This window comes from Anopheles gambiae, chromosome 3, assembly GCF_943734735.2.
Source record: "Anopheles gambiae chromosome 3, idAnoGambNW_F1_1, whole genome shotgun sequence".
NCBI classification, from domain to species: Eukaryota; Metazoa; Arthropoda; class Insecta; order Diptera; family Culicidae; genus Anopheles; species Anopheles gambiae.
In genome coordinates, this window is record NC_064602.1 from 2,212,616 (window position 1) to 2,240,592 (window position 27,977).

At 45.0% G+C, this 27,977-nt stretch overlaps 2 protein-coding genes across 8 annotated transcripts in view; one reads left to right on the forward strand and one right to left on the reverse strand.

Annotated features, from left to right (window-relative positions):
* Window positions 1–15,068: 15,068 nt before the first annotated feature.
* LOC1278098 (myosin-11) overlaps window positions 15,069–27,977 on the forward strand; it is a 109,390-nt gene continuing 96,481 nt past the window's right edge. Inside the window, exons 1-6 of one of the 3 annotated variants that reach the window (XM_061660400.1) lie at window positions 15,069–15,178; window positions 15,756–16,764; window positions 17,813–18,030; window positions 18,361–18,883; window positions 18,982–19,233; window positions 19,338–21,443. In XM_061660400.1, the coding sequence (XP_061516384.1) occupies window positions 15,778–16,764; window positions 17,813–18,030; window positions 18,361–18,883; window positions 18,982–19,233; window positions 19,338–21,161 (3,804 nt within the window). In that variant the 5' untranslated portion in view covers window positions 15,069–15,178; window positions 15,756–15,777 and the 3' untranslated portion in view covers window positions 21,162–21,443. The other 2 variants (XM_061660401.1, XM_061660399.1) reach the window with 2 other exon arrangements.
* Window positions 21,427–23,750, reverse strand: LOC1278097 (lysine--tRNA ligase). 5 transcript variants are annotated; one of them, XM_061660413.1, is made up of 3 exons: window positions 23,682–23,726; window positions 23,399–23,562; window positions 21,427–23,305 (listed from the first exon to the last, which is right to left on the reverse strand). In XM_061660413.1, exons 2-3 carry the CDS (start codon window positions 23,500–23,502, stop codon window positions 21,619–21,621), a joined length of 1,791 nt encoding a protein of 596 aa, XP_061516397.1. In that variant the 5' UTR covers window positions 23,503–23,562; window positions 23,682–23,726; the 3' UTR covers window positions 21,427–21,618. The 5 variants fall into 5 exon arrangements, with proteins under 5 accessions (XP_061516397.1, XP_061516398.1, XP_061516400.1 ...); XM_061660414.1 differs by lacking the exon at window positions 23,399–23,562 and having other exon boundaries at window positions 23,602–23,750; XM_061660416.1 differs by lacking the exon at window positions 23,399–23,562 and having other exon boundaries at window positions 23,682–23,745.

Genomic DNA, 27,977 nt, shown 5'->3' on the forward strand with positions numbered 1-27,977 from the left:
GGCAAAAGGAACAACATAACAACTCTGTTCACATAGTGATTTTGCTTAAATTGAAAAGAGTTACAAGCAGAATGATTAGGATTTTCCTGATGCATTGAAGCTTAAATCGTTGAAAAAAAGGGGCGAAACTAAAAATATTCAATAAATTGCAACATCAATTTTCCATCCATTCCCTTTTCTTCGGTTACCATGAAAAGCCGTGACTTTCGATTTTACTACACATCATCCATGGCATACAATCAACACATAGGAAAGTTACCAACGATAGAATATTTCATGTGCACGATTGTAAAAATGCTTACTAACACCAAAATAGCATTTACAGGTCAATGGTAAGGGTAATGGATTTATGATGGAAACTTTTCGACCAGTAACCGCTTGTAAGGCTGAAATGTGAAACAACTGAGGAGGGTTTCGCTTGCTCAAAAGCTGCGTAGCGAATAATAACAAAATAATAACCATTCTTCCAGTTTCAATCGATATCCCGATCACACAACTCAAATGTTGATTAGCCATTACCCCGAGATCACAACGTCCTTTCCGTCGGCTTCAGAGCATTCAGCGCAAAGTTATGCTTTGAAACACATTTTGCAGGTCTCCATTGTCCTCCCAGAAGCAATATCAACCGGTATCAATTTACGACTATGGATGGAATGCTTCCATAACCCTTGTCTGCCGGTCGGTTTTATCCATGTTGCGTGCTTTTACCGAGGAAACAACAAAACTATTTCGAAAAGCGTCCAACCTAAGCAAACGACCTCTCTGCGGCCTCATGTTTTTGAGTAGTTGTGAAGGTTGGCGTGATGGTAGGTCTTTGCGCTTGAACAAATAACCGTAAAATGTAAACAAAATTGTCTCTACAGCTTCCAAGGCTGTCATCTGCCCTCAAGAAGCCTATTTCTTGGCATGTGCTCCAGGAAAGGATGAAAGTCGGTGAATATCTTCGGGAGAGTCGGTTCTTTGCCGCTGAACGTCGCTGAAGAACGTTTATGGAAGACTTTGAAACCAGCTTAAGGGGTTTCTTGGCCCAGCTGTGTGTATGTTCGTTGTGTTGAAGCCCTTTGCAAACGCGTACGCTCAATGTTTTCTCACCAGAATGTTGCAATTCATAAACATTGTCCTCACAAGCTATAGGGTGCAAAGGCAACGAAGCTAAATTGTATCTTTCCGTGTTCCTTGTTCGAAGAAATGAATATCTTTACAAATTAACACCTTGCCAGAACATGAAACTACAATGTTGGCATACTCTTGTATAGTTTTAAACTAATCACTACTTTTTGTGCGATAATTTGAGATAGCTTGAAAAGAGATTGAAATGGTGATTCAATTATCTAATTGTTCTGAGAAGACTACCAAAATCGAACATGAATAAGGCTGATTTGATATACCTGAACAAAGATGATATTCTCTTCAGTTGAACACGAGAGAGAAAAAAACCGATGAGGGAGCGAAATGGATGCTGCAGAAGAGATTTTGTCGATTTGTTTTTGTCGAGAGTTGACCAAATTCTGTAATCAGTGGATACACAGTTATAACAACAGTAACAAACTCTTCTTACAGCAAAGAATGCCGTATACAACATCCATTCTAATGCCACAACTTGATATAGATTTCTCAAACTCGGTCGATGCTGTGATGTGCTTTTGTATCCTTTTTGATGACGACATAAAAAAGGAACATCAATTCGATCAACGCGGAATCGCTTCATGTTAATCGAATTTTAATGACCTCCGTATCAGCGATGCTCATCGTTTGCGATTTCTTCAGGCGTTGAGCTTCCTTTTTCCGCGACCTGAACATGAACATGTGACAACCAGCAACACATTGTCTCGCTTCCCATCATCCCCGAGGACATGTTTCTAAGGTCGTTGAGGGGTTGTTTCTGGAAGATGTTTAAAGTTCCGCGTACATGCTGCAAAGGACATTCCAACAACTCGAACCGAAAACAGCTTCGACGAATGGTAAAACTCTAAAGCAACGCTCCACCTTCCCTTCCTACCAGGCGCTAGAGGATACTAGAGGCGCGAAAATGGGCGCACAAGATAAAGATAAAATTCAAATTTATGCTCCACTCCAACTAATGAAAAAGGCATCACAACAGAGCCACGTTCCTTCCTGTCCTACCTCAAGGCGCTTCCATGATCGTGAGTCAGGCCGTGGGCGTTCGGTGTGTTTGTTGTTCCAGTTCGATTGTCTTCCGGTCAGTCGGGCTGGGCTGGTGCGGTTGCGAAATAGGATCGATCTGTTACGGCATGGTGGTTTTCTTTTTTCACAGTCATTCGCATTGCTGCTGAGTTCTACGATTCTTGACCAACCGTACCACAGAGTCCACCATTGCACATCGTAAACCGTGGCGTTCCAATGGCCCAAAGAGATAGCAAAAGTTGGTTGACATAAATTCTGCATCCGTTCCTTCGATCCCAGACACGCTGTGCTTTACTGTGCCAATGTCCGTATCCTCATGGTGGGCTTCCATTATAACTGGTACGTTTCACTCTTGCCGGTAGAAACAGGTTGGAAAAGTACTGCTCGATCCATGCGTTTAATGGAAATTACGATGCCAACCACTCGCTGCGGCTTCTTTTACAACTTTCCCTGATGAACTTCCATCGCATTCTCACACGGTCCAGTGTGGAAAATCCAACGGTTCAAAGGAGGAATGAATGCTGAAACAGCGAAGTACTTTTCGATGATAAATCAGGCTTGAAAGGTTTTGCTAATCCATTTGCAAACAATATGTGGTGGGATTAAGTCTTCTCTATATTTTACGTTGTAAGTCTTTGAGACTATGGAATATATCGAAGGGTTTATGTGTTTAATTTACTTGCATGCAGTAAGTTCAAATTGTTTCAATACGATTCCTCATTTAAAGCAAGATATATATTGAATGGTACAAGGTAACTCACACTACCAAAGAACAATTTTAATCGATTATATTTTTCGTCCTTTTACCATGATGAGCGATGCGATGGGTGTAGTATATCTTGTCTTAAACTGCGCTACATCGTGTCAAACACTCTATTCACCGATATAAGTGATTTGAGATCACACTAAGGATGTTTCTTCCTCGAGCGAGAAGTGACAAGTCGAAGCATCTTGCTACAACGCCCCCAAGGCCCATGAGCCATGTTCGCGAATGCAAGCAGAACAAGCGAGTTTTAACGAACGAAATTGAATCAATAAAATATTCATCGTTCGAGCAACGTAACACGATCAATGCTGCAAGGGCTCAGGGAAAAGGAGACGCCCAAAGGAAGCTCTAAATTAATGTGAAACAGTGTTTCAGGATCAGTGTTTCGCGACGTCGAGCATGGTGATAGAGCGTAATAATTGATTTTGCTCGAAGGAATTAGAATCAAGTCGATCTTGTCCGCCCACTGGGAGGAAGACGTGACAATCAATGAGACAACGATTTGCAAGTATGTCGCTCGATTCAATCTAATCCCGATTATTTCTAGACGTTTTCTAACACCCTGCACGTTTCATGAAATAGCTTAGCAATCCTATTCGCTCTTTAAATTAAACTTCGATAAATGTATTTATTCCCTCCATAAATCCATGAAATTAACGTCCTATCATAAATTGCACCGATAATAGTCGTAGTTTACAAAATATAATTTCATGAAACAGAAACAGGAACAACTTCACAGTCCATAAATATTATTCTTCTTCAGCAACAATTAACCGGCTTCCGAAGTGAACCGTGCCAAACTCCTCGTCTAAGCAAAGTGTTCCTCCCATGCGGAACCTTTACCCAACGGGAGCAGATTGTGCTGACGAGGAGCGTTTCATTATTTTCCGCTGTAAACGATACACCACTGTGAAATCGTTCAACGTTCCCACCAAAAACTAACGGGACGCTTAATTTATGCTCATGAATATTAAACCGATCAATTTTCCCAACCGTTCGGGGCTATCCGGCGGGATCCTAGGGGGGATGGTTATAGTTAACTGTTTGCTTACTTAGTCGCTGGCTGATGCCTGATCAGCTGGAAACTAAATCAAACTGTATGCTCAGCTAACTCAACCATCGAACGGCAGAATCTCACCGCCCCTTGGAGGGTTGTAAAAGCGAAGCGGAAGGTCGGAGCGATCCATCCAACCTGAAATTTGAGGGAACGTTTGCTTCGACAAGGGATACCGTCGGTATGATGCGTTGGCAATCAACACGTTAGCAAATCCGAGCTTTTCGATGCCTCCATGCCTTGCTTCCGGGGTAACAAACAAGTGAATGATTAAGATAACACTCCCCTGGGTGTGGTGAACGATGAACGAAGTGAACTTGAGGCTTCTATCACACTATTCAGGAAGTCAAAATAGAAGGCTGTTATTGCGGGTTCGTTAAAAAGCCAGACGTTCACAAGGATCATCTTTGTTTCGATAACATCAAAGATTACAAGTTGCAGTTTATAAATGCATATAATATGCGCTCAAATTAAACACTCAACAGTGAAACGTTCAGAATTCAAATCTAACCTCGTCCAGCATAAAACTTTTTAAAACTTTCATCATTCATCACGCGGTAACACTAAGTACACAAATAACTATTCCCCATTGGAGTAGAAGCTTATCGGCTTGCTTCAAGAGTACTTTAGAGCTTAATTCTTCAAAACCAACTGCAACGAGCATTTCATTTCATTTCATTTCATTTCATTTATTAATACAATATCCGCCATCAAGGCTAAATAAGGCAGACTTAAAACTAAATAAACCCTAACAAATAAACAAAATAATTCATGAAAAACTAAGCCTAACTAAACTAGTCTAGACCTAGCAAAAAAATTAAAGAAAAAAAACAAAGGTAGAGCGTAGAGACTATCAAAACTTAATGAAACTTAGAAGAATAATTAAAGAGAATTAGAAGAAAAAATACGGTTACGGAAAGAGTTGAGAGAGGAGTCGAAATCAAAGAGATAGTAAAAGTGGTTAAACAACCTGAAACAGGATAGAATAGGATCATTGAAAGTATAGAGAGTATGACGTGTTTCAATTGACAGAGGATCACGAGGACGAAGGGAACGAGAGGGAACATACAACGAGATGGACGAGAGTAAATCAGGAGCATCAGTATCAGAAAGTAATAAGCCACCAATAAAACATGCCTGAGACACTTGGCGGCGGAAGCTTAAAGAGTGAAGATTGAGTAACTGCAATCGCGTTTCATAGGGAGGTAGTGAGGCAGCACCGAACAAACGACGAAAAGCAACCCTGGTAAAAAGGCGCTGAATGCTTTCAATTCTCGAACAGCCATCAATAGTAGGAGGATTCCAGATGATGCTAGCATATTCAAGAAGAGGCCTTACCAGAGCACAATAAAGGTTTCTTAAGAAGCTTTGATCTCTAAAAATAGAGGTAAAACGTAAAATAAACCCAAGAGTTCGATTAGCTTTTAGTAGAACCTCATCAAGCTGCAGTTTAAAGTTAAGACGACTGTCGAGTATAATACCAAGGTCACGGATGGACAAAACACGAGAGAGAGACGAGTTAGAGAGAGTATAGTTAAATGAAATAGGAGAAAGAGAGTGAGAGAAAGAAATAACAGAACATTTATCAGGGCACAAGCGAAGTAAGTTGGATGAACACCAATGAACAAATGCATTAAGGTAATGCTGAAGACTCATACAATCAGAAGAAGAGGACACAGGTAAAAAGATTTTGATATCATCCGCATAAAGGAGATGACCATCAGGAGGTAAAACATTACAGACATCATTGATGAACAAAGAAAACAGAAGTGGACTTAGCACACAACCCTGAGGGACACCTGACGTACAAAAAAACTCCTCAGATAAGTACGACCCGGTTTTAACCCTGCAAGATCGATTACTTAAGTATGAGGACAGCCAGCTAATAATGCCATTACCAAAACCATTTCCCAGCCTTCATTTAAACAGTATCTTCATACGCCATAGTCGAATAACCAATCCAATCGACCACATCAACCAATCTGAAACCATCCAGAATGCAGAACTCAATAGGAACGGGTAAAACTACTGTTATCCTTTGGAGTCTCAAAATGCCTTCCAGCAATCTTCCAAAACCAACTTCATTTTTAGCCATCGTTCCCCTTCCATCGGATCAACTAAAACTATTTGCTCTGCTGAACTTGGCTCGAACTTGCTCCAGCTAGACCCGTGTCTCTTGTGATGGAGGTTATGCCCAACACCAAATCCCACGGGTCGATTAATTTAACTTATGAGTTTTCCATTTCTACTCGTTCTCGGTGCTCGCTCCCATGTTTACAGTCTGCCACAGGATTGTCTTTTCCCGTGCAGTGATACCATTCCCAGAAAATACTCAAGAATTCCAATCCACTTGGTACTGAGCGGGCACAATAAAATCCTGGCTACAGAAACCTCACGAGGTGGAGACACTAGACACTATTTTCCTCTCGATTAAATTTAACCTTTCCTTGTATACCATACGTCCCAGCCTGTGGGCAGATAATTTCATTTTCCAACCGTCCCGAAGGACAATAAAGAGCGGTGTGATTATAAGATCCTCCAATGCCCCGGACTGCATTTAAACTCTGGCGAGCTGGAATGGCAGTACGTCGGTTAATGGGACAGTTTGTGCTTTCGAATGTAGTTTTAATTAGTTTTATGGCATGTAAGCTCCGGAATGAGCTCTCCAGAAGTTGGCCAGATTGTTTGGACGATGAGACATTATCGCGTCCGATTAGATTGAGTCCGCTGCAACGGAATGATTTATACGAGGACTGCGAGCTTTCGTCATATTTCAGGAGATTAATCTTAAGAACAAACTTTTCAATTCTAATTTCTAAAACCTCTCATTATCCCTTTATCAGGAAAATTCCACAGATTATCAGTTGAAGATTGGATCCGGATCGTTTGCAATCCATTTCTAAGATTGCTCAGGGCTTTCGTTGGAGTCTTCCAAACTGTGTTGCGTTTCCCCTTCCAGCAGGTTGCTGACCTCGTCCATTACTTCCTCGTCCGACACGAGCACCAGCTCTATTGGTCCCATGGGCACGTAAGGTCCACCGACAGCATAATCTTGTTCCTCCTGCTCCTGCGGAACGGTCTCTTCCATCTCCACTGCAGGATCTGGCTTGGGAGTTTCCTCCGAGCCAAGTTTATCGCCGTTTGCTGTCCGGGCCTGGCACTGGTTTCGACATTGGCTTCCGGTTCATTAGCCGCCGGGGAACCGTACCGAGTGTGCAACATGTCCAGCTTCGTCGTAAGACTGCTGCCCCGACGCATTGTTTGATTCATTTGCTTCAGTAGCTTCTGACTTTCGCTTTCAAGCCGTTCAAGTCGCTCGGCCCGGGCCGATGTGTACTCACGCTCCTTGTCGGTGAGGCAGGACAGGTCTACCCTGCTCGATTGCGCCTCGCCCGAGCATCCCGGCACGGGAGATGAGTCCGTTTGTCGGGCCATGAAGCCATTGTGGATCTCATCGATCTGGGCAGATATTTCGGTACCCCGGTGGACCGTTTTCGAAAGCCTGCTGCGGAACTCCTTCGCTTCCCGTTCCAGCCGCTCCAATCGTTCCGCCCGTCGCTGCAGATACTTCTGTTCGCCTTCACTCAGCACTACCTGTTCGTCCGTGTTGGATTGGGAGGACTCGCCCGTTTCCCCACTCTCCGTTTGGACTGGAGCCTCCGAAGGGGACGCCGTAGGTGTTGGTGACGAGTAGCGGTCTAACCTGGAATTGAGCTCGGCCATTCTTTGCAAACGTGCTTCCCGCTTCCGTTGGAATAGTTCCTCACTCGACAGCTCCCGATCCGCGTCAGAGTGTGACGAGGCATCCGGGCCTTCGAGGCGTTCCTGCGTAACCGAGGATTCGGCACGTTCGTCCATTACTGCCATCTCCAAACATTCCAGCTCCTCCTCGCTCAGCTCACTGGCGCTTTCGTTCTCGCTGTACTCGCCCTCGGCATCGTCATTCCCTGTGCCGGTACGCTCAAAGTCCTGCTCGTCGGCATCATCGTCCTCCTCGTCCTCATCCACCTCGTCCTGGCCACCCGCGGCAAGGTTCATCAAACGAAGAAACATATCCTGTGCCGATTCCGGCTGACCCGCATCATTGTGCCTTTTCTTGCCCTTTTTGGAGGCCGACCGACGCTTCTTTCGCAGCACCACCGCAGGAATCTCTTCCGGCTCCTCCCGGCCCAGCTCGTCTTCCTCGAACGGAAAGATGGGTAAATCCTCAATCTTTTCATTGCAGAATTGGTTCGCCCGTTCGACATTCTCGAGCGATTTCATGTCCGACTCGCTGTGCACCTTTCGCAACACGCTTGCCACGGCGAGATGGTAGATATTGGACAGAGAGCTCCCAACAAAACACTTATCCAATCGGCCAACCATCTGGTTCCATTTGTCCGACTCCAAACCCGTTGCCACTCCTCCACTGAAGCCGGGTGACTGTTGATTAGCCAAACTTGACTTCCGATTCACGTGCGTCTCTAGCTCGTCACTACTACCGAATTGTTGTACAAGTCTTGAACTCGACATGCGACTTCTACTAACTACAGTAAGTCTAAAAAGTTACCATACAAAATAATTATTTTAGCCTTATTTTGTATGTATAATTAAAAAATTTGTCACAAAATGTACTGTCATCTATAACCCTGCATGCTATATTTCAAAACAAAAACTCCAAGCAATCACTCTTCAAAGTTAATTTAGATTAGCTTCTACCTGCCGTTCAACGATATCATTTCACCGAAGCACGTTTTTAATTCTTAACAACTATGAAATTGTGTCAGACACAACCCAGCTCAGTACAATTACCAAAACAACGGCGACGGGGTAGAAGGGTCCCCCAGCAGAAATGCTCTAAATTGACCCATTCACTCCACAATCCAGCTTCCGGGTTCCGGGTGTGACACTTTGCAACGGCAGCCATCTGCAGTTCTGGCACTGCTTGATGAATAATAAATAATGCACAATTCGCTTCGAGCTCTCTCGCGTTCCAGTGCCCGTCTGCTGGACCAACGTTGACCGCAATGCGCACCGATTTTCGGCCACTATCGAAGCTTTCCATGCAGTTTCAAGCACAACCATTCCCTGGTTTCTCCCTTCCCTTTCCTATTCCTCGCCCGAAGAAGAGGGCCGCTGATTCATTGAAACCTTATGCTCGACCGCCCAAAGCCTTCGTCGAGTGGTGACATGTGACGCGAGACTAGACGTTAGATATTCATAAAGCTGTGAAATAATTCACCGTACGTGAGACTGGCACAGTTACCACCGTCACACCATGGTCCCCCCGGTACGGGCAAATGTAGTTTAAAATTGCACGTTCGCTAACCCAAAGCGAACGCCGTCAACGGACCAGTCAAAATGCAATCGGTAGGATATGCTGGCGTGCATAAATAAATCACCAGTTCGTAAATCAGATGTATGGCCATAATGAATAGAATTAATGGGATGACTTCGTGTGGGCTCTTTGGTTCTGATTTGACTAGCGAAACGTGAAACGAACTGCCTGCAAAATTCGATCATCGAAAAGAGTTAGTGATAATTCTAACACCACTTGTTGTAACATTCGACACATCTGTACAACGGGTACGAAAGGTACTAGGTTGTTGTGTTTTATATTTGGAGCAAAATAATTAAGCTGATCGAATTCCGAATGTGACATTTATGCCTTTAGGCAAATAAGACGAATGATTTCGTCTCAATTGATCAAAACAGGTGGACCTTAGACAGAGCTTTGCTCTGACCTTTCACACTACCGAACCGTTGTGTTAGCAATAAGAATAACATCCAAACAAGACTGTATACCTACACTTTTCCAACGAAAAGGGCACATCCCATCTGCACTCCATGACTTCGAAGTATTTTTCCAAATTAATGCCCTTCATGGTAGCATGGTGCCCAGCAGCATCAAAGAATTGCCTGACAACGGACCGGCTTCTCAGAGCTGTTTTGTGGAGTTACCCACTTCCGTGGGCGCAATGGTGGAATGGTCAACGGTTGAATAGCGGCAGACCGCTCGGATAGTTAGCTACCACCATTACGGTACGCTTCTGATGGTTTCCAGCGAAAGCCTCTCTCGTTATCGCTTCGTTTGGTTAAATTCCACCGAACAAGAGGGCAGGCCTGTTGCCACTTGCCGGCTGACCGATGAAATCGTAATGATGATTTCGCCAAATATCATTTCACCTTTTCTGCGAATGAATGCTACGATACGGTGCAGACTGATAAACACTAATGGTTTCAGGATATTTGACCTGGAGATTGATATTTGATAGGCAAATTACAATTTCAAGTGACGGCGTTATCATAAAAGTTTGTGTATTTTACACAGCAACAGCGAAAATTTAATGATAAGCATTTGTTGAAGTACTCATTGTCCTTTTTGTAGCGGCTGCTGTACTGTACTAGCAATCATTGAAACATGCACGTCATATCATATCAACGAGATGGCTAATTATAACAGACAGAAACAGTGCAACGCTGTTCCGGGAAGGATGAAATCGCAATCATTACTGCAGCAAGACAGTGTGCAATAATACATTTGTAACTGGCTTTACGTGGAATTAATTAAAATGTTCGTTAATATGCATTTAATTCGCGGAAACGTTGCGAATGCAATGCATCGTTTGATAGTATTGAACATATCTGCACGCTAAATGATTAGTTTGAACCTTTATTTTCAATAAACCCAGTTTGTTTAGAGCAATGAGTTGTATCAATATTTCTAAAATATTTAAGAGAATTGAGATTAATTAGAGACGATAAAAGCTTATTTGATGCTTGTTATGCTCATTTCATCCGACAATGTATACAGTGTGCAACACAAGGCAATAATATTACAGAAACATAACTTGTTTGTTACTCTGTGATCTTATGGAAGGATAGTGGAAAGTATATCCTCATCATGCTTCACCCACAGGTGGAAAACTTTTCATTGAAATCAACTCTTTCCCACATTTTCACTACAAACAAATCCGTTTAGTGATCTCAGAGCAAGTCTCAGCTTTCTCGAATGGTTTCCCTTGTTGTATATGCTTAAGTACACCTCTTTTAAAATGTGAGATTATTTAACATTTGTATATTATCTCGTATATTGTCTTATTAACTTTTCAATGTTGACGCTCTTAACAATCCACGTTTTACAATGATGAAGGTTACTTCGCCATAATATAGATGCAGTCCATCCCGAACGTAATAAGAGCTGCACACAAAAATCATCCACCATCGCACCATTGTAATTTCAATCATGTTCCAGCCAGAGGGCAAACTTTTACCCTGCAGACGATAAATGAACAGCGTGCAGAAAGTGAACATCGCATCAGCTCAAGAGCGCACTGTTCCGTTTGGATTTATTGTTTCCACCTTAAAAATGCCCGTAACCAACCTGCGCTCCTTTGGCGCTCTCTCTCTCTCTCTCTTTCTCTCCTTGTCCCACTAGATACGACCAACGAATGCAAATGAGTTGGTCACCGAGTAGAGAGAGAAAGTTACGCCACGTTCTTAATCGACGTTATTACCCGTGCCACTGGAGTTCTAACACAAGACAAATAAAAGCGGTACCAACTTTTACGAAAACTTGTAGACCACCACCCGACTCTCACTCTCCATTTCATTCTCTCTATCTCTCTGAAAAAAACATAAGTGTGAGCTTGAAAAACGACGCACGTCAAAATGGTGAAACTTTTCCTGCTTACGTTCCCAGCCTCACCACTCCACTGAACCGAACAAGGACTAGCAAAATACGATCGCTGGTAGTAAATGTTAGTACGCTTTGTCTTTATCTCTCAGCCACTTCATAGGTATAGATGCGCTCAAGTGCTCAAAGTGCAGACGACGACGAGTTCCCAAAAGCGAGCAAATCTTGTATGCAGAACACTCCGTTTTACCGTTGGTTGGAAAATTAGTTTAATCATAAACGTGAAACTTTTATCAAACGGTTTCCACTTTCCATGCTCCAATTTTCTTCTCTCGCCCAGTTTTTTTATGCTTTGAAGTTGTGCTAGACACGGTGAAACCAGCGGGAGAGAAATCGGGATCGATTCAAAGTCTTCAAGGTTCGATCGGTTGTCGATGTTTGATTTGGCCGTCCATGGCTCTATCCCATCGTCAGTCAGGTCAAAGGACAACTTAAACATAACCATTGCAGATGGAATTTCTTCTTATTTCTTATTCCCTCTCATGATTCGCTCCCCCGCGCCACATATCACTTCCACCCAGTTCCACGCACAGTAGACGAACTTTTCAAACCATCAGCTTCAAAAATAGCCATCCCGGGCATGAACTATCCGCAGCACTTTCGTCATTGTTAGCGTTTGCTAAAGCTTACAGAATAGGGACAACGGTGGCACCATAAAACGTGGCTATGATTGCATTGTGGTGAGTGGTGACAAACTTGGCCCGGCTTGTGGCGGTGCCTGATTGGGATTATTGTGTTTCGCTTGCCACACTTTTGCTCCGTGCTTGCTGTGTACAATTTGGCAACGGCAATGGTAACAATTTTCATTCCAAGAACCAAAGCACCAAATGATCTGACGGGTAGCGTCACCGAGTAGATGTAATAATTGTTTTAGGAAACATACTTTTCAACACAAACAATAACACACAAAAAAAAACAATTCAACCATACCTTGGTATACCCCCACAGCCCTGCCGACCATCTCCATGCGCAGAAGGGAAGAGAAAGTTTTCCCATTTCGATTATATCTGTCCCATCGTTGGGGAATTACCGTGATGGAGACTTACCGAATTGATCCCCGACGTTGCTACCTAATCATTATTAGCAAAGTAACGAAAACCATTCTCTAAGTTTTTGCGTAGAAATCTCGCAGCCAGCAGCAGTAGTAGGACGAAAGAAATGGATCCTGCTGCTCTAATTTGCTTTAATGAAATGAGCATCATTTGAATGATAGTTGCTAAGTTTGGCAAGCTTCAACAACGAATAGACGCTGGCCAGTTGCTTGCCAGTTTATGCAAATTTTGTCACTTTAGATAGCTGTTGCCATTCAGTGTGTATTGCCTTAGAGATCTGCCAAAAAGTCTAATGGTGTTAATTTAAATCATTGCTAAGCTTCCACTGCTAAAAGAATAAGTTTTAATACAGCATCTACACATCTTATCAAACAGTCGCTTTTAATTTGCTTGCAAAGCTGGGACTTCCACAAACCAAGAGGAAGAAAACCGTATCTCTAGCTAGTGTGAATATCATCCTTATACTCATCCATTTGCCAAGGGAAGGTAAAATTGAATTAACTTTTAGACGTGTGCGGCCAAGTGACAAATAGCTAGAGCACGATTCTTCCCAGCACCTGCTGCTAGAGTACCTGGTGTCGAGGCGTCCAACAGTAGTTGGGTTGGGTGATGATTATTGACACGGAACTTCTACTACCTTGCCCCCAAGAACTCGGCTCGATAAACTCGGCTGCTGCTGCTGAGCAAATGGACCGAAGATACACACTGACGCCTCGAACTTTGAATGAAGATTGATGGAGCCGAGCAGAACGTGTTGGGAAGAATGGTGTGAAAGTTATTTGAATATTTATTCATTTTGCTTTCTTTCCCGATTTCTTCTACCTCATGAATCTTGGAAACTTCGCTCAGGTGTTGCCATATTGGCCACCGTTTCGGGCCAAACGGGAAGAAAGGAGATTACCACGACCGTTCGGTGCGGAGATTTCTAATAACAAACGCAAATGAATCTTGACCTCAATCTTGCACACACTTTGCTACCAATCTCTGCTTGTCACTCTTTTGCAGCCAGCAATCCGTTTAGATGTGGATGCAATTGCTATATACAGTAGTATAAATAAGCTTTTGAACTTATTTAAAACAATAGGAATTTCCTTTCAAACCTCAAGCTGTTGTTTTATTAAATTTGCCAATAAATACTAATTAACAACATCATAAATTAGTCCCACCTTTACCTGGCATGATTAACACAATCAAGATAAATGCTAAGTGTAATTCATTCGAACGTAAAGATGCACTCATTTCCCCTATTTCAATAACTTTTCGCGCTTACGATCACGTTGCTAAGGTCTAAATTACTCTCTTTAATAGCCGCTCTGTCGGCATAACTCATCACGACCGGTCTCATAAAAGTATCAATTCTGCTGCTTCCAGCTAAGATGGATGCAGGAAGCTTTTAACAAACAATAAATCTTTCAGTATCTAATTTTAAACCTCACAATGAGCACCGATGTCTTTCTCCTTCTCTCCCTCTCTGTCTCTCTTGGTCTGTTGGCAAGCCGCTTCAGAACAGATGTAAGGTTTTGCAGCGATGAATATTTTCACCCGACAAAGCAAATTTCCAGCCTCCTCGTGGGACGGATTGTGAAAACAAGGAAAACAGGTTGAACGAGAAAATATTAAATCTACATTTTTTTCCTCTCTCACCGACAGAACGTTTCGACTGGGCGAATAAAACGCTCGTACTGTGGGAAGCTGCGCTTGTCAAGGCTGTTTGTCTTGCATGATTGCTCAATCGGTTGCGGTTACGTTTCATCTGTTTAATCACAATCGCTCTAATCCCTCTCCCTCGCCGGTTGTTTGTATTCTCTCTCTCTCTTCTAAGCCAGCTAAACGCCAGCTATCGTCTAATCGCTAAACGCGGTTCAGTCGACGAATAATGTTCTCAGTGCGACAGCTATCCGAAGGATAACGTTGCCCAAACGCGTTCGTTGGCCACTTCAATATACTCTCATATTTAGTCTTATGGTGGCATTTTCGCTTTGTTTATAAATAGACAAAATCAATTTCGGGTGGTTAGCCGCTTTGCCCGACTTCGTTCGTTTGTTTCGTCGCTGATGCTCGGTTTTTCGGCAGACAAGATATGAGGTTATCACAAAAATAAGCGTGGTTAGCTAAATGCATGAAATCATGAAACAAACAATCGATGGATTAATCACCTAATTATTTAAATAATATTTCGCCATCTTTTAAGACATTGATTGGATTATTTTTATAAGAACACACATTTTACTAAACAAAGATCCTAGCTTTGTTTTCTCGTCCACCTACTAAACCGCAACGAGAAAGACACTTCAACCCCGCTGCGCAACCCTAGTGCGCAATCGTAACGAAGATCTTCGTCGCGATCGTGGTAATGCGCGCGCGCATACGCACATTCGCTTGTTTGCTTGTAGCGGACGCTACCGTGCAGGAAAATCGGGCCCCGTCTTGCCCCCCCTCAAGAACACCCTCCCAGCCAGCAGCCGGGTATGATTTTAACGGCTTCGGTGAGTTTGTCGGTCAACTGCACGGCGGTCGACCAAAAATAGCTCAGTCTAAACGATCGCTGCCACTCGAAAAGACATCTCCCGTGTGCTTTGTTCGCGTTTCTGTTCCTTCTGGTTAGTAGATTGGTTAGATTTTTCATTTTGCCGTTTTCATTTTCCGCCCAATTATTGTACCCATTGTCGGTGTGTCGGTGTGTACCCTGTCGGGTAATGATGCAGTAGTTTAAATTTACATTCCGCATCATCCATTCGTTAGCAGTTTTTTAATTTGTTTTTGATTGTGTACCAGAAAAACAGCACAGTTTTCATCAACAGTATCGTAAATGAAAAACAACCGATCTGACCGTCTGATGGCGACGTAAGAACGAAAGAAAATTCCGCCAATTGGTTAATTAATCGTGACGATTGTTTCGCGTGATCGTGTACTTTGTGCTCGTGGGTTTGCAGTGAGGTTTCGAGTGTCAATCTTTCCTTCTCCCTCTGTTTTTCACTCTTTTCCCTTTCTTTCTTTCTCTCTCTCTCTCTCTTTCTTTTTTTTATTTTCTCCCTACTTTTGGGTTGTGTTTGCTGTGCGCAGAGTTTAAGCTACGTAGTGAAATATGGGGGGCGTACAGTCGGCCAACGATGGCCGGGAAACTCAAACATCCGACAGGGAGTCTTCGCACATGTCCAATCACACGCCCCCGAGCGTGCCCGTTCCGGACAGTGTGGCCGCACTGAAAACAGATGACGAATTACACGATGCCACAATCCCGCCGCAAGAACAAGATGACCCTGAGCCGGTCGGTGACGATGCACAACGCTCAGCGCACGATAGTGATGCTGCGGCCGAAAGTGACGATAGTATGACGGAAGAATGTCAAGCACGCAAGATGACCGTCGAGTTGGCTAATTTCCGACGTGACCTACAGCAGAAGCGACAGCTGCACCAGTCCAAGCTGGTGGCGGTAAAGGACGAGCTGGAGCATCTGCGCAAAGCGCTGGCAGAGGAGAAGCGACGCAACCGGGCACTAATCAAGTACGTCCAGCAGCAAGAGCTGCAGCTGACAAAGCACGCGAACGACGGAGAGGGCGCTGAAGAAACCCCAGCGTGTGGTGCCGTGAGACGCGAAGCGCTACAGATCGTAGCGAGCGGTGAGAACGCACCGCTGGAACCGGCCGAACGAGTGAACGCGGAAGCTGCGGAGGATGAACGACACGATCAGAGTTCATCGGCCGGCGGACAAAGCGTCGAGCGGGCGGACGGCGAGCGGTTAGCGTTGAAGCGAGAGCTGGCTGAGTCACAGCACGCGCTACAGTGCACCACCGGTGAGCTGCTCGAGCTGCGCCACGAGCTGGCTCAGTTGAGAACGCAGCTTCGCGCGCAACAGGACGAAGCCGAGGCGGAGAGCTCGCGACAGTGCGGCGCAGCACGGACACTGAAAGCGGAACTGGCCGAGACGCAGTTCCGGCTGCAGATATCCCAGGCGGAGGCGCTGTCGCTACAGACCGATGTCGACCAGCTGCGCAATCAGGTGAAATCGCTCAAGGACGTGATCAAGGCGGGAAAGGAGATTATCGCTATTCGGGAGGATCAAGTTGAGCAGGTAAGGTGTAGAATTTAAAGTGTATTAGTTGTTTAGTGACTCTTGCATCAAGTGAAATGTGTAAACATACTGAGTATTCCGAGAGATGTGATCAAGTTCAACTAAAGCATAAACGTCATGTCCAACCAATCACCGCGTCATCATACAAAGCGAGCATACCACGCGGCATTAAACCAGTCGCTGCAAGTTCGCGCCAAACATTTATGCGGCAGGTGTGGAAGATGTGGTTTACTTGCCCAGTATGTAGACACTATGCTTCTGCATCGCGACGCCCAAACATACAGTGCCAAACACACGCCACATGGCAATGTGAAGGTCGCGCGTCTCCCTCTCTCTCTCGACGCACCACCGCCACTCTCGCCCTTTTCGTTCCCAACGGGTTGCTAATTATCCGGTCACTCGCTTGCGTCGCGGGATGGGGTTCAGGTGATTTTACTCGTGCGCTCACGCTTGCCCAACACATGATCTATGGACGCATTGATCTTCGTGCGGGCTCTCGCGAGACGCCGGCTGACCTTTGCTGAGGCGGGGGATGGTTTTGTTGCCGTAAATGGGCATGAATGAACGTTTCGCGGGCGCGCGTTCGAGCCACAATTTGCCGGAAGAATGAATGGACAAACGAGAAGCACGACAATATGTTGTTGGACAAGCTGCATAAAGCCACGCGGAAGGGCAGGTTTGGGAAGCCTAAAATCGTTGGAGCAATGAAACAATGACTTTGGTTCGTTGTTGCTTGAAGTTTTTGATTTTGTGAGAATACATTATGATGTTATGCTTTAATTTATCATGTTTCTCGTTCTAAAATAATTTGTAAAATAACTACAAAGTTAGGTTCAGAGTTGTAGTCATGTACAGCGTCTTTTTCAATCGCATGATTCATGCTCATAATATATTGCAATTTGACTCAACAAACCATGATCAAGTGGTTCAATTTCACAATTATTACACTAGAATAACCTTGATTAACGGGAACTGTGTTACTCACAAACAATTCTCAATGACTCACAAACAATAACAAAAATATTTGCCCTCTCTCTCCCACGCACAGCTGAAAGGAAAACTACGCCAGATAGAGGACACACTGCAGGAGCGCGAGCTGCAAATTATGTCCGACGATTTGCGTCGGGAGTATGATCGACAGCTGACAAACATTCGCAACCTAAGAGATCTGTACGAGGAGCGCGAACGTGTCTCGAGAATGGAGCGCGACAATTTGGTCCGCCAGTTGGACCTGAAGAAGAACGAACTAGCGACCGAGCAGGAAAAGTAAGTACGGCGGCCCCACGGAGACACCCACAGACACAATGTCTGTCTCGCCCGCGATGAGATGTGTGCCAAGCGGAATGGAATGGATCGGAAAATATTACTACGCCATACTCGCCCGCCATACGACGTCGTGTGTGCGCGGGACGAGATGTGGATATTTTTATTTCCTCGCACAAATATGCCATTCCGCTTTATTGCGCTTTTGTCTACAACCGGGGGCTGGGCGTTCGGCGACAGAGACAGTTTTCTTTTTTTTTTCTCTCTCTTTCTTGACACGAATGATTTGTGGTGCATCTTGCTTTCAACATTTCGTGCATTTCGTCTTTGCAGAAATAAAAACCTGGAAGCGTTGGTGGAAAGTTTGCAGACGGATCTGACCCGGCTACGGACGGAGCTGGAGCAGACGCAGGATAAGTTGGCCCAATCGCAGGCCGAATCGAAGCAGCTGCAGCTCGAGATGGGAGTTGTAAATCAGTTCATTTCAAAGTTCCTGCTCGGCATGAGCCGCAAACCTACCGCAAGCGACATCAACATCGACAAGCTGGCAGCCGTGCTGGAAGAAAACCGAGATCTGTTAATCGAGATGACTAAGGACGAGGCGGAAACCATCGATACGGGAGCGTTCCTGCCGCGTGCCCTTTACGACCTAATCACGGAAGTGGACGAAGCGAACGAGCTGCCGCCCGGTAACGATGGAAAGGAAGAGGATGGGGCCGAGGCTAGTGGCGAGGACGAGTTCACTGATGTGCAGAAGGCATCGCCGGAACAGATTGCTGACAAGTTGCCAAAAGTCTGGCGGGTGCTGATTGAGCTCGTGAACCATCAGGAACGAGCCCAGCCGGTCCCGTTTGTGGTAAGCGCACCTTTTCACACACACATTCACACACACACACATGACATGCGAAGGATAACGATGAAGATGATGCCATGGATTTTGATACCATTTTCCAGGAAGGCGGCGAGAGCGAGGAATGTCTCAAGTCGGTACAGACGCGCAATGGACCGAAAACGGTCGTTAGTGTTAGCAAGACGTACATCAAACTTAAGGATTTAATATTGGAGAAGAAATCGCTCAAGAAGGAAACTAACCGACTGCGGACGTTAAATTCGCATCTCGAGCGAAGGCTCGATTCGCAGGAGAAGCGTCTGAGTGCTGTGAGTTTGGAGCTGACAAAAACATGGCATCTGGTGGGGAAAATGCAAGTAAGTTCTATGGAAATCTGTAGACTTTAACAAACGTTAGTTTAGCAACAAATCGTAAGCAAATATCTCAATATCACTCATGCTTCCTTGCCGTTTCAAATTAGCGCCAGCATCGTCAGCTACACACTCAGGAGCAAATTCTACGCTATCATCTGCAACAAAAGCGCCGACTGCTCAGCGAACTCAAGGAAGAGCTCGAGTACTGTCGTTTGAAGTGGTCGGCTGCGCGTGAGAAAAACATCGAATCCGAGGGCCAATGGAAGTCCCTTAAAGCCGACTTTGCCGCCCGTCGAAAGCAGGACTCGCTCAACAACTCAGGCGAAAGTGGCTACAGCGACGAGCAGCCGTCCGACGAGGAGGATACGCACGTGAATCGGAAGTCAAGTTTGGCTAATCAACAGTCACCCGGCTTCAGTGGAGGAGCGACAACGGGTTTGGAGTCGGACAAATGGAGCCAGATGGTTGGCCGATTGGATAAGTGTTTTGTTGGGAGCTCTCTGTCCAATATCTACCATCTCGCCGTGGCAAGCGTGCTGCGAAAGGTGCACAGCGAGTCGGACATGAAATCGCTCGAGAATGTCGAACGGGCGAACCAATTCTGCAATGAAAAGATCGAAGATTTACCCATCTTTCCGTTCGAGGAAGACGAGCCGGGCCCTGAGGAGCCGGAAGAGATTCCTGTGGTGCTGCGAAAGAAGCGTCGGTCGGCCTCCAAAAAGGGCAAGAAAAGGCACAATGATGCGGGTCAGCCGGAATCGGCACAGGATATGTTTCTTCGTTTGATGAACCTTGCCGCGGGTGGCCAGGACGAGGTGGATGAGGACGAGGAGGACGATGATGCCGACGAGCAGGACTTTGAGCGTACCGGAACAGGGAATGACGATGCCGAGGGCGAGTACAGCGAGAACGAAAGCGCCAGTGAGCTGAGCGAGGAGGAGCTGGAATGTTTGGAGATGGCAGTAATGGACGAACGTGCCGAATCCTCGGTTACGCAGGAACGCCTCGAAGGCCCGGATGCCTCGTCACACTCTGACGCGGATCGGGAGCTGTCGAGTGAGGAACTATTCCAACGGAAACGGGAAGCACGTTTGCAAAGAATGGCCGAGCTCAATTCCAGGTTGGACCGCTACTCGTCACCAACACCTACGGCATCCGCTTCGGAGGCTCCAGTTCAAACGGAGAGTGGTGAAACAGGCGAGACCTCCCAATCCAAGACAGACGAACAGGTAGTGCTGAGTGAAGACGAACAGAAGTATCTGCAGCGACGGGCGGAACGATTGGAGCGGCTGGAACGGGAAGCAAAGGAGTTCCGCAGCAGGCTTTCGAAAACGGTCCACCGGGGTACCGAAATATCTGCCCAGATCGATGAGATCCACAATGGCTTCATGGCCCGACAAACGGACTCATCTCCCGTGCCGGGATGCTCGGGCGAGGCGCAATCGAGCAGGGTAGACCTGTCCTGCCTCACCGACAAGGAGCGTGAGTACACATCGGCCCGGGCCGAGCGACTTGAACGGCTTGAAAGCGAAAGTCAGAAGCTACTGAAGCAAATGAATCAAACAATGCGTCGGGGCAGCAGTCTTACGACGAAGCTGGACATGTTGCATACTCGGTACGGTTCCCCGGCGGCTAATGAACCGGAAGCCAATGTCGAAACCAGTGCCAGGCCCGAACAGCAAACGGCAAATGGCGATGAACTTGGGCCGGAGGAAACTCCCAAGCCAGAACCTGCAGTGGAGACGGAAGAGAACGTTCCGCAGGAGCAGGAGGAACAAGATTATGCCGTTGGTGGACCTTACGTGCCCATGGGACCAATAGAGCTGGTGCTCGTGTCGGACGAGGAAGTAATGGACGAGGTCAGCAACCTGCTGGAAGAGGAAACGCAACACAGTTTGGAAGACTCCAACGAAAGCCCTGAGCAATCTTAGAAAGGGACTACAAACGATCCCAAAGCAACCTACCTCGTACGAAAAGACAACCACAGCAGATTGCCAACTACTGCTGATAGTTTGTAGAAAGAGAGAACTTGTGGGTGATTTCTTTTGCTGACGAAGAGGCAAACAGAACGGTCTTTAATTGAGGTAACGGAGGCGTCGTAATCGAAAACAGGGTGAATCTACTGAAGTTATATCAAATATGTTTCATAAGCAAAGCTACTCTAAGTGTATTCTTTCCAATTTAATAAACCATATGTATTATTTCTACTCTAATTTATTGGAAACTTTACTTTTGAACATCCAGAAATATTTGATAAAATTTTTAGAGAAAGGGCAAGTTGAATGGAATGTTACTACGGATTGAATTGTAGAAAGAAATTTTACCAGTTATTGGAATAGGAATAGAAATGGCAAAAGATTAACAAATGAAGACTAAGATTAATCAGAATCAGGCACCACCGTTGCCCCTTTTGCGTATTGATTCATCTGGTTTCATGGCCGGAAAGAGCCACACTTCCTTAATACTGGTACAGTCGGTTAAAAACATGGCCAGCCTGTCGATACCCAACCCCCAGCCTCCTGTCGGCGGTAAACCATACTCCAGGGCAGTACAAAAGTTCTCATCTACCAGCTGGGCCTCGTCATTTCCGGCGGCCTTTTCTGCTGCCTGTTGCTTAAACCGTTGCCGCTGCACAGCCGGATCGTTCAGCTCGGTATAAGCGTTACAGATTTCTTTCCCCATTACAAACAGCTCGAATCGCTCCGTCAAACCGGAGCGAGTGCGGTGGTACTTTGCCAGTGGGCTCATAATTTGCGGATGATCACAAATGAATGTTGGATTGTGGCAATTGCCTTCCAAAAACTCACCCACTAATTTATCCAGCAATCGTGCAGTTGTCCTCGGTGGTTGGCAGTCTATGTTGCGCTGTTGGCAGAGTTCCTCTAAAAATTTAGCCGCTTCCGGTGTGTCCAATTGGTCTGCGGGGGGAAATTTTACGCTCAAAACATCCTCCAGTGTATCAATCATAGATATACGCTTGAACGGTGGAGTAAAATCAATCTCAACCTCATCACCTCCATGACCTTCAGGATGGTACTTGACTTTGAACGACCCGTGGACGCTGTACACCAGGCTAGATAAAAGCTGCTCCGTGATTTCCATGAGATCGTTATAATCTGCATACGCCATGTAGAACTCGCACGTGGTAAACTCCGGATTGTGGGTCACATCCATGCCTTCATTGCGAAACTGCCGTCCTATTTCGTACACCCGATCAAGCCCACCCACGGTCAGCATCTTCAAGTACAGCTCGGGCGCAATGCGAAGAAACAGATCCATATCCAAATCGTTGTGATGCGTGACGAATGGTTTGGCGGTTGCTCCACCAGCGATCATATTCATCATTGGCGTTTCCACCTCCAGAAAGCCCGCACCGTCCAGGAATCGACGTATGAAGCTAATGATCCTAGCTCGAGTTACAAAGATAGACCGAACGTCGTTGTTCAACATAAGATCCAGGTAACGCTGTCGGTATCGAGTCTCTTTATCCTTCAATCTGTAATGCAGATGGGGCAGCATGTGCAGACACGGTGCCAGCAGCTGTATTTGCTTTGCCATTACCGACAGCTCTCCCTTCTTCGTTTTACCCGGCGCTCCTGTCACACCGATAATGTCGCCACGTCGCAAACGTGAAGTTTCGTCGTGAAATTGCTCCTCGTTTTGATACCCCGCTGCACTGGCCATGATTTGCAGCTTCTGCCCTTCTCCGCGAAGATCGAAAAATATCAGCTTGCCACCTGATTCACGGATTGCATGCACCCGTCCCGCCACACTGACGCTCACATCATCCAGCGTACCGGAGACCGGTATATCCTTATACTTGCCAATGAAATCACCAATCGAAATTGTTACGCAAAACTTGTGCGGATAAGGATGCGTTTCGGGACGTTTTTTTAGCTCACTCACGGCGACACTTCGCAGCTTGAAGTATTCGTTAGGAGAAATTCGTTCTTCCACAGATCCGGCAAAGGAAAACTTTTTATCAGCTCGTTTCGATTCCATCGTAGGTTGTTGAGTCTTTGTTTCCTGCTTCCCCTGCTCCGCTTCATTGGCCGCACAACGATGCATTTGCCCACTGAAAGAAAACGAAGATGTTGCATCAGCCAATGGTGGCAAGAAACTGTGACGCACCGCAAGAATTGAGTTCGTCGAGTAGAATGATAAATACACTTCGAGATTGTTTTTCCACCATCTGAGTGAAGAAAAACGGATCATTCTTGGCGATTGATGGTGAAGATATCGAGACGATAGGAACAGGTTGTTCGTTAGCATTCCTTACCGCCAACAGTGCAATCGGCTGTGTGCGAGTTGTTGAATGAACACCAAATCAAACTGCAAACAAAAAAGTTTGCAAACCAAAGAAATTCTTACTTTTTGTAGAAAAAATCGATGTCTTTTTCCACTTTTTCCATTGTAGACGTTTTTATACCGATTTTCCTTCGAATTATTACCTCAAGCACGTTGCAAACGCGCAGTCCAACTTCACCACACAAACACCACTAGCGAAATGCCGCTTCGAATGAAATGACGTTTAGTTGACGTTTCACGTTTCAACCATATGCTTCAAACCAATTCAAATTTAAATTTATTGTCCGTTACAACATCTATCGCGAAAACCATACAGTTGGAAACTGTTTACAAAATAGAGAACAAAGAAACTTATACGAAACAAGGGAATTGACAACTTTTCACATATTATTCAGAAAACCATTACAGAACGCCATCTTCCAATATTTTTGATAAAAGCCTCAAGTTCCCTTCGTTCATCGTTCACCACGCCCAGGGGAGTGTTATCTTAATCATTCACATGTTTATTACCCCGGAAGCAAGGCATGGAGGCATCGAAAAGCTCGGATTTGCTAACGTGTTGATTGCCAACGCATCAAACCGACGGTATCCCTTGTCGAAGCAAACGTTCGCTCAAATTTCAGGTTGGATGGATCGCTCCGACCTTCCGCTTCGCTTTTACAACACTCCAAGGGGCGGTGATATTCTGCCGCTCGATGGTTGAGTTAGCTGAGCATACAGTTTGATTTAGTTTCCAGCTGATCAGGCATCAGCCAGCGACTAAGTAAGCAAACAGTTAACTATAACCTTCCCCACTAGGGTCCCGCCGGATAGGCTCAAACGGTTGGGAAAATTGATCGGTTTAATATTCATGAGCATAAATTAAGCGTCCCGTTAGTTTTTGGTGGGAACGTTGAACGATTTCACAGTGGTGTATCGTTTACAGCGGAAAATAATGAAACGCTCCTCGTCAGCACAATCTGCTCCCGCTGGGTAAAGGTTCCGCATGGAAGGAACACTTTGCTTAGACGAGGAGTTTGGCACGGTTCACTTCGGAAGCCGGTTAATTGTTGCTGAGGAAGGATTATATTTATGGACTTGTGAAGTTGTGGCTGTTTCTGTTTCATGAAATTATATTTTGTAAAGTACGACTATTATCGGTGCAATTTATGATAGGACGTTAATTTCATGGATTTATGATGGGAGTAAATACATTTATCGAAGTTTAATTTCTAGAACGAATAGGATTGCTTAGCTATTTCATTAAACGTGCAGAGTGTTAGAAAACGTCTAGCCTCGGGATCAGATTGAATTCAGCGACATACTTGCAAATCGTTGTCTCATTGATTGTCACGTCTTCCTCCCTGTGGGCGTTCAAGATCGACTTGATTCTAATTCCTTCGAGCAAAATCAATTATTACGCTCTATCACCATGCTCGACGCCGCGAAACACTGATCCTGAAACACTGTTTCACATTAATTTAGAGCTTCCTTTGGGCGTCTCCTTTTCCCTGAGTCCTTGCAGCGTTGATCGTGTTACGTTGTTCGAACGATGAATATTTTATTGATTCAATTTCGTTCGTTAAAACTCGCTTGTTCTGCTTGCATTCGCGAACATGGCTCATGGGCCTTGGGGGCGTTTTAGCAAGATGCTTCGACTTGTCACTTCTCGCTGGAGGAGGAAACATCCTTAGTGTGATCTCAAATCACTTATATCGGTAGATAGAGTGTTTGATATTATGTCGTGCAATGTAAGACAATATATACTGCACCTATCGCATCGCTCATCATGGTTTAAGGACGAAGAACGCAATCGATTAAAATTGTTCTTTGGTAGTGTGAGTTATCTTGCAGCATCCATTTCATATCTTACTTTAAATGAGGAATCGTATTGAAACATTTTGAACTTACTGCATGCAAGTAAATTGAACATATAAACCATCGATATACGCCTTAGTCTTAAAGACTTACAAAGTAAAATATAGAGAAGACCTTATCCTACCACATATTGTTTGCAAATGGATTAGCAAAACCTTTCAAGCTTGATTTATCATCGGAAAGTACATCGCTGTTTCAGCATTCATTCCTCATTCGAACCGTTGGATTTTCCAAAGTGGACCGTGTGAGAATGCGATGGAAGTTCATCAGGGAAAGTTGTAAAAGAAGCCACAGCGAGTGGTTGGGATCGTAATTTCCATTAAACGCATGGATCGAGCAGTACTTTTCCAACCTGTTTCTACCGGCAAGAGTGAAACGTACCAGCTACAATGGAAGCCCACCATGAGGATACGGACATTGGCACAGTAAAGCACAGCGTGTCTGGGATCGAAGGAACGGATGCAGAATTTATGTCAACCAACTTTTGCTATCTCTTTGGGCCATTGGAACGCCACGGTTTACGATGTGCAATGGTGGACTCTGTGGTACGGTTGGTCAAGAATCGTAGAACTCAGCAGCAATGCGAATGACTGTGAAAAAAGAAAACCACCATGCTGTAACAGATCGATCCTATTTCGCAACCAAACCAGCCCACCACTGACTGACCGGAAGACAATCGAACTGGAACAACAAACACACCGAACGCCCACGGCCTGACTCACGGTCACGGAAGCGCCTTGAGGTAGGACAGGAAGGAACGTGGCTCTGTTGTGATGCCTTTTTCATTAGTTGGAGTGGAGCATAAATTTGAATTTTATCTTTATCTTGTGCGCCCATTTTCGCGCCTCTAGTATCGCCACTGGTTGGAAGGGAAGGTGGAGTGTTGCTTTAGAGTTTTACCATTCGTCGAAGCTGTTTTCGGTTGGAGTTGTTGGAATATCCTTTGCAGCATGTACGCGGAACTTTAAACATCTTCCAGAAACAACCCCTCAACGACCGGAGAAACATGACCTCGGGGGATGATGGGAAGCGAGACAATGTGTTGCTGGTTGTCACATGTTCATGTTCAGGTCGCGGAAAAAGGAATCTCAACGCCTGAAGAAATCGCAAACGATGAGCATCGCTGATACGGAGGTCATTAAAATTCGATTAACATGAAGCGATTCCGCGTTGATCGAGCGTTTCTTTTTTATGTCGTCATCAAAAAGGACACAACTGCACATCACAGCATCAACCGAGTTTGAGAAATCTATATCAAGTTGTAGCATTAGAATGGATGTTGAGCTTTTACACGGCATTCTTTGCTGTAAGAAGAGTTGGTTACGGTTGTTATAACTTTGTATCCACTGATTACAGAATTTGGTCAACTCTCGACAAAAACAAATCGACAAAATCTCCGCTGCAGCATCCATTTCGCTCCCTCATCGGTTTTTTTCTCTCTCGTGTTCAACTGAAGAGAATATCATCTTTGTTCAGGTATATCAAATCAGCCTTATTTATGTTCGATTTTGGTAGTCTTTCCAGAACAATTAGATAATTGAATCACCATTTCAATCTCTTTTCATGCTATCTCACATTAATGCACAAAAAGTAGTGAATAGTTTAAGACTATAGAAGAGTATGCCGACATCGTAGTTTCATGTTCTGGCAAGGTGTTAATTTGTAAAGATATTCATTGCTTCGAACAAGGAACACGGAAAGATACAACTTAGCTTCGTTGCCTTTGCACCCTATAGCTTGTGAGGACAATGTTTATGAATTGCAACATTTTGGTGAGAAAACATTGAACGTACGCGTTTGCAAAGGGCTTCAACACAACGAACATATACACAGGTGTGCCAAGAAACCCCTTAAGCTGGTTTCAAAGTCTTCCATAAACGTTCTTCAGCGACGTTCAGCGGCAAAGAACTATGTTCACCGACTTTCATCCTTTCCTGGAGCACATGCCAAGAAATAGGCTTCTTGAGGGTAGACGATAGCCTTGGAAGCTGTAGGGATAATTTTGTTTACATTTTACGGTTATTTGTTCAAGCGCAAAGACCTACCATCACGCCAACCTTCACAACTACTCAAAGACATGAGGCCGCAGAGAGGTCGTTTGCTTAGGTTGGACGCTTTTCGAAATAGTTTTGTTGTTTCCTCGGTAAAAGCACGCAACATGGATAAAACCGACCGGCAGACAAGGGTTATGGAAGCATTCCATCCATAGTCGTAAATTGATACCGGTTGATATTGCTTCTGGGAGGACAATGGAGACCTGCAAAATGTGTTTCAAAGCATAACTTTGCGTTGAATGCCGTTGTGATCTTGGGGTAATGGCTAATCAACATTTGAGTTGTGTGATCGGGATATCGATTGAAACTGGAAGAATGGTTATTATTTTGTTATTATTCGCTACGCAGCTTTTGAGCAAGCGAAACCCTCCTCAGTTGTTTCACATTTCAGCCTTACAAGCGGTTTTTGGTCGAAAAGTTTCCATCATAAATCCAGTACCCTTACCATTGACCTGTATATGCTATTTTGGTGTAAGTAAGCATTTTCTACAATCGTGCACATGAAACATTCTATCGTTGGTAACTTTC